This window comes from Adelges cooleyi, unplaced genomic scaffold (genome assembly GCF_023614345.1).
Source record: "Adelges cooleyi isolate 19-005CV unplaced genomic scaffold, UGA_ACOO_1.1 ACOO_flye_CR_arks_rails_tigmint_CR_PRNA_581, whole genome shotgun sequence".
Lineage (NCBI taxonomy): Eukaryota > Metazoa > Arthropoda > Insecta > Hemiptera > Adelgidae > Adelges > Adelges cooleyi.
Window position 1 is genome coordinate 11741 of NW_026096276.1, and position 11653 is coordinate 23393.

Genomic DNA, 11653 nt, shown 5'->3' on the forward strand with positions numbered 1-11653 from the left:
ATGTCCATATTACATTTAATAAAATATTTCATGGAAAACTTTTAGTTATTTCATTCCATTAATGGTAATTTAGCACCTAAATATTCTATTCTTCCTTGGGTATTTATATATAGCAGTCTTATTGTGTATAATTGGAATCGCTGTTTATTCAGCCGATACGGTGCCGATTGATAGCGTTAAAATGTGGTAACAGGTATAGTGTTATTTTTTTGTAATAAACACATTTACCTATCCCTTTAATCTCTACCTATTATTTTAATAATTAACATTTCAACTTTTAACTTATTTATAAGTAATATATCTTTCAGTTTTAACATGAGTCAAAGATGATGGTTGAACAGTTCTCTATTGACACTAACCGGAAGAAATAATTACTGTTTTATCATTTGTCCAAATAGACTAGGTAAGGAAAACACTCTAGATTTGTAGTATTAATAAAAATATTGATACAATAGTAATTTAATATCAATCTAAAATACCCTTATATAGGGTATTTAAAAAAAAAAAGAAATCAAATGTAAATTATCTTTTTTTTTTTAATAATATAATATACTATTTTAAAAACTAACGGATTTAAAAACCAGCATACGGTTTTTTCTTCCTTTTTTTTTCTTCTTTTTGTTGTCAAGATTTACTTCTTCTTTTTTGTTATTCTGGAACACCCTCTTTTTTTTAAGGTAACTTATATTTATTGAAAACTAAATTTGACGTATTATGACAAACCGTACATTTGGCTACCTAAAAAATGCGCATTAATAATTAAAATTAAAAAAGTAGAATATTGAATACTTAAGAGGACGCTACACTGCCCATTTCTGAGGAGTAATGTATAAGCAATTTTTCGAAAAATCTTCATTTAGAGCATGTAATAATATGTATATTGATTAATACAGTATTAAGGATTCTTTACTGATACCCATATTTTTTTTGTGAGACTATCACAGTCATTTCAATAGGATAAAATAAAATGTATTTCAAATCAAAACTGCTTTGAGCAGTATTAATAGTAAATTAACCAAATTTTCTCAATGTATACCGTAGCGTTTTTATTTTTATATATTATTATTTGTTTATAAATGAAGATAATAAAAGGCAAAAAATGAACCATTACGAATGAATCATTTTGATTGTGTTTAAGTTAACAAATAACTAAAAACGCTATGACATAGATTAAGTTCTTTTCTGTTCATCGTAAGAACTTCACACGGTTACTGTAAACACCATCCACACATACTGTCTAAAAAACCATTTTTTGGTGTTAAATTAACGAGTATGTAGCGTCCTTTTAATTAAAATTATATTTATTTTTAAAAAAAATACCATTTTAAACAATCGCTGAAGTGATACCGCTTTTGGTGGTTTCTTATTTTTTTTTCTTCACATTAAGACTACAAGGAATGGTTTTGATAGTAAATTGACCTTCTGTCCATGCTATTAGGCAATATGGACATTGCTTTCTTGATCTATTTGTTTCGATCTAAAAAAAACACACAATTTTGTACATTTTTGGTATTTTTACTTTAAGCTAATAATTAAAAACAAGAAATAACTAAATTGTCAAGCGTAACCAATTTAAAAATGTCATACTTTACTTACAAACTAAAATTGAACTACTAACTAATAATATAAATAGAAGTTCATTACATCATTCTCTTAATTACCTCTGATATACCTACGAGTATTATTATAATTTACATTATAATAATACTTACAGTTACATTGTCAATGATGCCAATGTCAAAAAAGTTTTCTCTGCTATATTATTTTTTTAAACGTACGTTTAAAAAAAAAACAATTTTCGAAAAAGTATTGTTATACTACTATTATTAGTTTTATCGAGGAAAAAATATTTACAAGAATTATTGGATACTAACAGTTATACCAGGATATCCGTCCTGATACTTTTTTATTTAAATGGCCATCAGTACAAGCAAGTATGTGTGAAAAACTTACATGATAGTTTGCCGTGGTTACATTCGAACTTCAGGCGAATCCGGTTTGCCAACATCACCACCATAGCGGTCATCCACTGGATGGCTTTGGTGGGTGTTTTTACTTGCTGAAAACGAATCAATACAAATTAAGTAACAACATAAAAAAGTATATAGGTTGTTCCAATTTAAATTGTTGAGACAAAATACATAAGTATTGGAAAAAACAATGTTACCGATTATTGGCACTGATTGATCCATTTTGTTGGAAAGGTAGCTATAACTAATTGGATTTTAAAAAGGTAGTTATAACAAATTTAATATAAAAATATTTAATATTTATTATAAAAATTTTGTTAAATTTTAAAATGTATGACAACATGTCGCGCACATGGTCATTCGACAAGTCTAGATAACAAATTTGATAACAGTATAATCACAGATTAGATAATCTGTGGTATTATGCGGTATATTAAGGTATACCGGGGTGACCACGGTAAAATTATCATGACCAAGATAAGACTTGTCAATAACAGTATGATAAAAATGATAACACATTTCGGCATATTTTGCTATCCGCCGTTTGTTTATGGTAAACTTACTCTTGACACCTGTGTTGACAATAATTGTAGTCCTTGTCATTGGCAAGTTGCCGGTCTATGTTGCTTTTAAAGATCATGTTCATAAAATTTCCAGCTCCAGTTCTCGTCTACGCGATTTGTGTTAATTCCAAATTCGCCTCTCTACTTAAACACCACAAATATTCGTAAGTTACAATATTTACTACTAAACTATTAAACTACAATACTTCTTTACATTTATAATAATGAATTTTCTCATATTTTTATAGATAGTTCATATTAACGTTTGTATATCTTTGTTTTAGGCCGCGATTAGTTGGCTTATGCTGGCTGGCACAGTCATTGGTCTTGATTGTGGGATGGGGTACCCGAAGTCGTAGGAGACAGCCTTTAGTCAATGTCGTCTCACAAGGATGCACGGTACACTAAAGGCGATCGGACGTACCTCCGATTAACAGACATCGGCGTGATTTCACCTCTAAATGTGCACAGGCATTTTGGGAAGCCACACTGATACCTATAGGAATCCTACTGTGTCTGTTTAATAGAAATTTATAATTGTTTATGAGGTTTTAGCGGAGTTAATAGAAAACTACGTTGAAGTTTTACCTGCTCTTGTTATCCAGGCCGCCTCACATAAACCGTTGAATGTATTTTAGTTTTTTTTTGCTACATATGTATTGTCGGTAGTTTTTTAATTTTTGGTTTTTTTTAGGTCAGATCGGTTCTATGACAGGGTTTTGCCAGCCCGTTGCGAGGCCCGAGTACATCTCCTTGCAGAAATGGCAGTGTTAACTCACGACCAACTAGCGGCATTAGAGCGAGAATAATGTTTTAAAAAAAAAAATTTTAAACCCTTATTTGGGTTAGGTGGAATAGGCCTCTCGGGGAAACCACTTGAAAAAAAACGCTTCATTCGTCGTACCTCTGTGGTGTTGTGGAAATCGACTGTTATTATAACCTAACCGTTAAAATTGGCTGTCGTTAATCTTTGTTCATTTTGTTTTTAGAAAAGCTCGCGTTGAAAGGTCGAAAGCTTGTATCAAATATTAGTTGCAAAATCCACCCCAAGGCCCATATATCGGTATGACAGGCGGGTACTATACGCACACGGTAAACCGGAGAACACAAATACTGCAATTGAAGTAAGGGTTCTAACAGCTTTATGCTAAAGACCACGAAAGAATTTTTAATTTTATTAAACACCCCTCCTTACGCCGGCAATGGTAGGACAATTGGATCGGTCACCTAACCTAACCTAACCTACCCTTAACGATAATTGTTTAATATCATGTTTATAACATTTATAGCATTTACTTATTGTACTCACTATATAGATTGTTAATATATATGTATAAAAGAAAAAGTTAAAATTAAAAAGAAGTTGTCACTTCTGTAGATCAATTAGAAATATAGAGGTTTGTATTAATCTCCTAATTAATACATTTTTCAAATAATATTAAAAAAGTATTTGCCCATAATATTGCTGGTAGTCCTTCTGCAAAATATCCAAACACTTAACTTAAAAAAACAATTCTGTACTTGAGAGCCATAACTGATAATTTCCTAACATCATTTTTTGTCCTTAAGGGCATTTAAACAAATCATAACTTCATTATTTGTTTTACCAATGATGTATAAATACTCCAAAAACAAGGTTATATAATATGATAAAATCCAAATTTTGTTTTTCAAATAAATGTTTTGGTTTTTACACGGGGACCAGTACGAAGCCGTCGAACACCGTCGCTTTTTGTATTTTCTTACTCTCATACCGGTTTTATAATATTTTGTTAATTGTTAATTTTTGTAAAATAAAAAACCGTAGTCGATTCGACTTTGCTAATAATTATATTATTATTATATATTAATTATAAATTATATGTATGTAGGTCCAGAAGCTGGAGATCCGGGCGCTGGCGGACCTGGCTGGGCTGCTGTTGTAATACCTACGGAAGCTGGACCAACTATTAAAGAAAATGTATAGAGCAGTAAAAAAGGGCAAAAACAACTGTTACTTAGTTGAAATATTCACGACACGTGTATTGTTTGATAATCTTTTATATAAAGAACCGATAAATAAAATAAAATATTCTGCTGTGTCGATTTTTATACGTGTTGGCGATACGATATCTGTGTCCGCCACAGTATTGATGATAATGAATTTGTATTGCTGATAGTGAATTAATAATTAACAATTAACAGACAATTAATTTACACTTTTAAGTTTTAACTATATTATAGCAGTTATTATCATGACAAAACAGTAAAGTGTAAGCAGATTATGTTGTACTAATAGTTTAATAAGGCAAAAATAAGAAAACCATTGTTAATTATTTATTACCGGGTGATACTTCTGAGTGTCTTTCCTTAACGATAATTGTTTAATATGCATTGTGTTATGTGCGGAATTCATATATTGTGTTAAATGAGAAAAAAAACCCTTTTTAAATAATTTTTTTAACCTGTTTAAAAAAATAATTAAGCTAAACTTTTATTTTAGAACAGTCTTGAAAAGTTCCTCTATCTATGTGTGTACAATTTACGGATTTATATTAAGGTCTTGTATTTTAAAATTACATTGAACCTTAGATTCGTCAACTTACCCAGGTCTCCCCTACATATTGAAAACTTGACAATGCGCCTGAGATCAATTATATTTAAATTTTGTAAACTAAATAAAATTCTGCCATTAGATGTTATGCGTACTGTTATGAGTCATTGACCATTGTACAAGTCTATTATGCAATATGGACTAATAGTATGGGGTGGATGTGCAGATAATGCAATACAACCACTATTAGTGCAACAGAATCTAACTGTTGGAATATGTATGAACCAAAACAGGAATGTTATTCTTTCTAATGGATTATTAAAGTATTCAATTAAACATAAAGTAGATATAAAACAGAAATAATTGATTATGGGTCATACCCAAATGGAGGTGGATAGTGTCCATAGTTTAATTGAAAGGAATCTAAAAGAAAATAATATATTTCATAAAATATACCTATTTATGCAGAATAGGACGGAATTAATTGTTCACCGGACTATCGACTAGTGTCTATGTACCAAATTACGTATTGCGTATAAATAAGGGTCATTCAAATGATATGAATAAAAAAATTACCCAAAGAAAATTGATAAATAACTGGCTAATATTCAAAAACATAACAATAAACTACTGTGTTTTAATAATTTAATTTTGTTATTCTCTAAACAACTGATTAGCAACTACTATTACTGTATATAAATATATATATATTTTAATTTTATGTAAATTATTTAAGTATGAAAACAATTATTATCTATTTCACAATAAAATTAAAGCTTGGCGATTAATAGTACAACATGTCGGAGTAGTTATTAGTAGCTGATTAAGTAGAAATTATTTTACAGCAAAATATTTTCCAATGAGTTCATTAGCAGCCGCTAGTGGACATTGCAATGATATGGTAATCGTGACTAGTAAGCAAGTTTTGACATATCTAATTCATAAAGTAGCATTTTATCAGTAGTACTAACAGAGTTAGGTATATTTAATTTTTCTTAAAATATTATATATATATATATATATATATATATGAGTTAAACTAAGTTTTCGTTAGAGGCGTGAAGCTTCAAATGCACGTTTCTAGAGGAAACTCTTGTAATTTTTGTTTTTATATGACTTATGTGTATTATTTTTGATATTAGTGATTAATAATTATTGATAAATCACTTACATATCACTTATACAACTTATGTACTATTTGTAATATCGCCATAATAAATTTAGCATAATACTAACGAACTTTATAATGGCTAACTTATAAGTAGGTAAGGTAACACTGTATGAGTATAGTCTAACATCTATTTGGTCACTATCGGTGATTGGATTATCCGAATTTTGGAAATCCAAATTAGTTACCTATTCGTAAGTTAAATAAACAAATTATTATTTTAAATAAACGTTTTACTATACTAAAGTAATAGCTGTGTCAAAAGTTGCATCGAAAATAACCATCGATTCGAACCTTTGAATAGTAAAAATATACATGCAGTTAGGCCAGCCAGCATAGTGAAGTAGACTATTGTGGTTTAAACTTTTAAATCTGTTTAATAAACCCTTTGACGATATGATTCGATACAAATCTGTGGGGCACTTGACAGCGTACTTGTTTGAAGTATTTGTTGTATTCTATTGTTGTATGCAGTTTTAATAGGCTACAGTTAGTAGGCTGTAGTGTATAAGTGCATAATAAGACTTGTGCACTTATGCACTTTATACACTATACAGGGTGATTCATTAAGGATCTGACTTTGTTAAGATACTACATTTTCTCTTAATAATTATCATGTTTTTTTCGGTTTTCCAAAACCGGTATCACATAAAGTTCATATTTATGTTCACATTGTCCATTTGGCGATAACACTCTAACAAAAAAAGTCACTGGTATAAAAGACTGAAATAATGATATACAAACGGTTCTTATCTACAGATTACCTATTCCAACACAGGTACACAGGTTGGTTTTACAAACCCACTGTATCAAATTATTTTTATGCGTGTAATAAAACTACTCGTCTTTGTAGTAACGATGAAAATATTAAGAAATACAGTCAAAAAATCAAATCTTTATAAAGTCATAACAAATGAACAAATAAATCAAAATTCAAAATTCAAACGCTAAAATTATTTTTTTATTTTTTGTCTTCAAATTTATGTAATTAAAAACATATGTTGCCATTTAAAAAAAACTAAAATCCCCCGTTTTGGCCTTCAAGGATTGGTGATAAAAATTTTCAAAATATTGAAAAATATAGTACCAAAGTGTACCGAAAAATCTTGGAAAAAAATATTGTTCAAAATATTAATATATTCCGAGAAAACGAGTGTCTTGTCCTTAATGAATCACCCTGTATACAAATTTAGGACAATTTTGATTTACTTTTCCCAAGATAGGTGTCAATGGAGTTGTATCCCTTCTTGCGGTAGACGGTTTATTTGTAAAAAAAATAGTAGGCTGATCCAATACACTTATTACTAAACTGTACAGCAGGTAACAACGGTAAGGTGTCCGGATTTGTCGAGTGGATTTCATTCATGACATACGGTGTCGGACATGTACTCAACGACATGGTTGCATCGATGTGGTTCACCTACGCGATGGTTTACTACCATTATGTCGTACAGTTGTCCAGCATTAACACTGGAATTGTGATATTTGTGGGGCAGATAACCGACGCCGTTGCAACAGCTGCTATCGGTGTGCTGTCGGACAAAGTAAATTTGAGTTGGATCGATCGATACGGACGACGAAAGACGTGGCACCTGTTTGGTAATCATATTATTATCCTGGCGATCAAAAATATATTAATAAAGGGTGTCTCATTCATTCCTTCACTACAGAACGCATAGCCATTATCAAAGGTCAGAAATACGTTAAATCTTCTTCCCTTAGCAACGTTCTCATCGCCACCGACTCCCCTTCTTGTCTCACTTCACTTAAATCTCTTCCTTTCTCTTCCAAGCTCCCCCTTATATCCTTCAGATAAAACAACTTTTATATTCCTTACACACTTCTCACGTCGTTGTTGAGTTTGTATGGATTCCTGGCCACGTTGGCATCTCGGGCAACCAAAGGGCAGACTCCCTCGCCAGAGCTGCCTGTTTCCTGACCCCAGATCCCTCCACCTATGTACAATGGACCGATTTCGTTCCTCCCATACGCAAGGCCCTGCATGTCTCCTGGTCCTCACTATGGAAGAATTCTTTCCCTAATTACGCCCAATTTTATAAAACCATCACTTCCGCGCCCAACAAACTCCCGTGGTTTTATTTCCTCCCTTTGTCTAGGAGAGAAATAATCTCCTTTTCCCGCTTACGATCCGGTCACAATCTGCTTTTAAACTCTCCCTTAACGATTCCCCATTCTGTCCACGTCACGAAGATAAATTTCCTTGCGACTTCCCCCATCTGCTATGGTGTCTTGCTTTGTCTCAACTTCGTACTCCTCTCTTCACCACCCTATCCTTCTATAATATCAACCATTTTGACACTTATTCCATTCTCAATTCCTCAGTCATTCCCATCATCAAATCCGTCCTTCTCTTCATTGTTGAGTCCGGCTTTGCCTTGTAATTGCTGTAAATAATTGTTTTTTACGTTGCTTGTCTTTGTAAATATCGTCCAGTTTGTACACATTAATTTTTAGCATCAATTCATACATGTATTAACTTATAATTGTAGAAATAAATAGTTTGTACTAATATTTAAAAAAAAATGGTGTCTCAAAAAGAACGCCGGATTTAAATCTGCTATGAATTAAATGTATTTCTCTTAAAAAAACATAACAAATATATCATTCTCTTCAGGAGAAGTTTAGGTTTAACAGCGAAAAACAATATCGGGCATATGACCCCCCCCCTTGATAGCCCTACAGGTGATTATTCTTTTCAAAAAATTTACCATCACTCGATCACACATTGCCCCATCAAGTTCGTTGAGGACACAACGAATTTCTTGGTTGTCCGAAATGTCTTGGAACTTAAGCAAGAAATTCGTCGTGTCCTCAACGAACTTGATGGGGCAATGTGTGATGATCGAGTGATGGTAAATTTTATGGAAAGAATAATCGCCTGTAGGGCTAGCAAGGGGGGGGGTGGTCGTATGCCCGATATTGTTTTTCGCTGTTAAACCTAAACTTCTCCTGAAGAAAATGATATATTTGTTATGTTTTTTTTAAGAGAAATAAATTTAATTCATAGCAGATTTAAATCCGGCGTTCTTTTTGAGACGCCCTATATTTTACGAATGAGATATAAAAATGTGTAAAGTTCGAGTTGTACAATTATTATTATAGGCAGTTTACTGGTGAATATCAGTTTGCCGTTTGCGTTCTCGCCTCCAGCGTTTCCTGTAGATTCGAATGTGTCGGAGGTTCAAATGTGTTTATACTATTGTTTTTACATTGTAATCTTTCAAATTGGATGGGCCGCGATAGAAAATTCACATATGGCATTGGTGTCCGATCTCACGCCACTGAGGGACGAGAGAACAGCTTTGTTGTCCATAAGGCGAGCACAACATTAATAATATGATGTTTAAATTTGTTTCAACTGTTTTAACGCTTACTTTTACAGATACACTTTCACCGTTTTCTCGAACATTTTAGTGTATGTTGTCACGTGGGTTGTGCTAAGATCTAATCAAAAATCGAATTGCCAAATTGGTCCTTCCGAAATGAAAGATTTTCAAGTCGGTAGAAAATGAAACGTACCTATTTTAGAAATTAAAATATTTATTATGTCTCAATCCCAAACTCGCAGATGATTGTAATGGCGATTCTATTTTTTGGTGTCATGACCACCCTGTTTTTTCACATTGGAGTACGTGAACCGAACACGACCCGTGACAAAAAAAAATTGGCGTCTTCTGCCCCTGAAATAGTCGATGATCAATTTTTTTCTGTATTTAAAAATGTCACTCTATATCAAACCACCGTTTTATACATGTGTTCCAGGGTTATAGTCAACATGACTTTGGTGAGTTCACCCCCTCGTGACCTCTGTTAAATTTGTTCTAATTAATATTATTTGTCAACAGGTGTTTCTTCCGATGTATTTAATAGATTACCTAAAATTAGAGGCAGAAAAAATACCTCTCCTATTACTGACCATGTTCTTCAGTAGTTTTTGTATGTCTCTGCTTAATAGGAGAATGAACGTGAGACTAGGTAGAAAAGTAAGCTTTCGCATAAAAAAAAAAAATACAAAATAAATTAGTCGTATTGCGTTTAATTTTTCTAGTATACTTACTCGTTTGGAGTTATTTTGGCTCTTTGTTGCGCGCTTTGGTGTTACGTGGGAAATGGTTTTGAATACACCCATTATGATGTTTACATTGTAACTATAACTATTGGTAATTCTAACGAGTCACAGTATCTATATTTTTTATTTTAAAAACGTGTAAAATTAGCGAAAAATGTCTGTCGTCGATCATATTTTAGGCGTAGCCAGCTCAGTGCTATTGGTTACTAGCCAAGGGTTTACTACGGATTTTATTGGTAGTCGAAGTCATCGAGGTGCGTTTATATTTGGACTAATGAGTTTCTCGGACAAGGTGAGCTGTGGCGTTATAGTGATGGTCGTACAATACTTGTGAGTAGTAACTATCGTTAGTTGTAAATAATTTTATGTTGAAATAATAATAATAATCGAAACAAAATGCCACGCATTAGGCGTTGTGATACATGTCCAGCATACTATCGAGATGTCATGATATATAGCTGGACCATACCAGCTTGCTTGGCATTCGTTGCAGTTGTTACCTTGCCTAACTATGGTGAAGTAACATCAGGCCGTCCGAGTTCAGGTAACCGAAATTAAATAAGATACCTAACCTATATTGAGAGTTAAAACAAAAAAATTATTTGACCCTGACAATATATTGCTCAAGTTGTCATTTATCTTCGACGCGTAATCGTATCGATCCTAATACTAAACATTTATTTTCAAGCACACAATTGTCATCAAATACAACGCTTTTATCGATATTTATATTTTTTTCTGTGAGAATACTTGACCACTCTTACTTACTCACTTACCACTACTCTTCAGTTAAGACCTGTGACCTCCCTATCCCCACTATGTCCTTACCCCACTGCACTAGCTTTTTTTTTAAATTGAATTTATAATTTATAAAAACAATTGTCTATTCTATTTACACTAAGAAATATTAATTTTTTCACATATTGTCAAAACACAGTTGAAAATCAAGACCAGAAAAATGGACAAGCAGAAGAGAGCGAAAATTCCAACTTAGAAACACAATCACCTTGTAACCAACAATATGTTTAGTTATACGCTTATGTTGAATACTGTTTTAAACAATTCATATTATTAGTGCCATGAAGAAAAACAATAATTATGTTGTTATTAAAAAAATTCTTAATATTGTTTACCTGCACAATAAATGTATAATTGCATTGTTTATGTTAATACATTTTATATAATATGGTTTAAATGATTAGTTTAGCGTTAGATAATAATTTATAGTGACCTAAGGTAAAATAATTATTCTTCGTTTTCAGCTTTGCAAGCCAACAAGGCAATTATCATTGTTTTGCACAGTCTCCTCTCCAATGCTCGACACTTTTT

At 32.1% G+C, this 11653-nt stretch overlaps 1 protein-coding gene and 2 long non-coding RNA genes across 3 annotated transcripts; 2 read left to right on the forward strand and 1 right to left on the reverse strand.

Moving 5' to 3' along the window:
• Positions 1 to 611: 611 nt before the first annotated feature.
• On the reverse strand, positions 612 to 2293 carry LOC126843991 (uncharacterized). Its single transcript, XR_007686513.1, has 4 exons — positions 2168 to 2293; positions 1954 to 2059; positions 1321 to 1477; positions 612 to 738 (listed from the first exon to the last, which is right to left on the reverse strand). It is a non-coding gene; the product is annotated as an uncharacterized LOC126843991 (long non-coding RNA).
• Positions 2294 to 2491: 198 nt separating this feature from the next.
• LOC126843989 (uncharacterized) lies at positions 2492 to 4967 on the forward strand. The gene is made up of 4 exons (XR_007686512.1): positions 2492 to 2697; positions 2818 to 3162; positions 3228 to 3657; positions 4405 to 4967. It is a non-coding gene; the product is annotated as an uncharacterized LOC126843989 (long non-coding RNA).
• A 997-nt stretch (positions 4968 to 5964) lies between these two features.
• Positions 5965 to 11353, forward strand: LOC126843990 (major facilitator superfamily domain-containing protein 12-like). Its single transcript, XM_050581825.1, has 10 exons — positions 5965 to 5980; positions 7555 to 7833; positions 9358 to 9571; positions 9638 to 9752; positions 9824 to 10039; positions 10101 to 10238; positions 10304 to 10415; positions 10504 to 10654; positions 10735 to 10868; positions 11262 to 11353. The coding sequence occupies exons 1-10, from the start codon at positions 5965 to 5967 to the stop codon at positions 11351 to 11353; spliced, it is 1467 nt and encodes a 488-aa protein (XP_050437782.1).
• Positions 11354 to 11653: the final 300 nt, after the last annotated feature.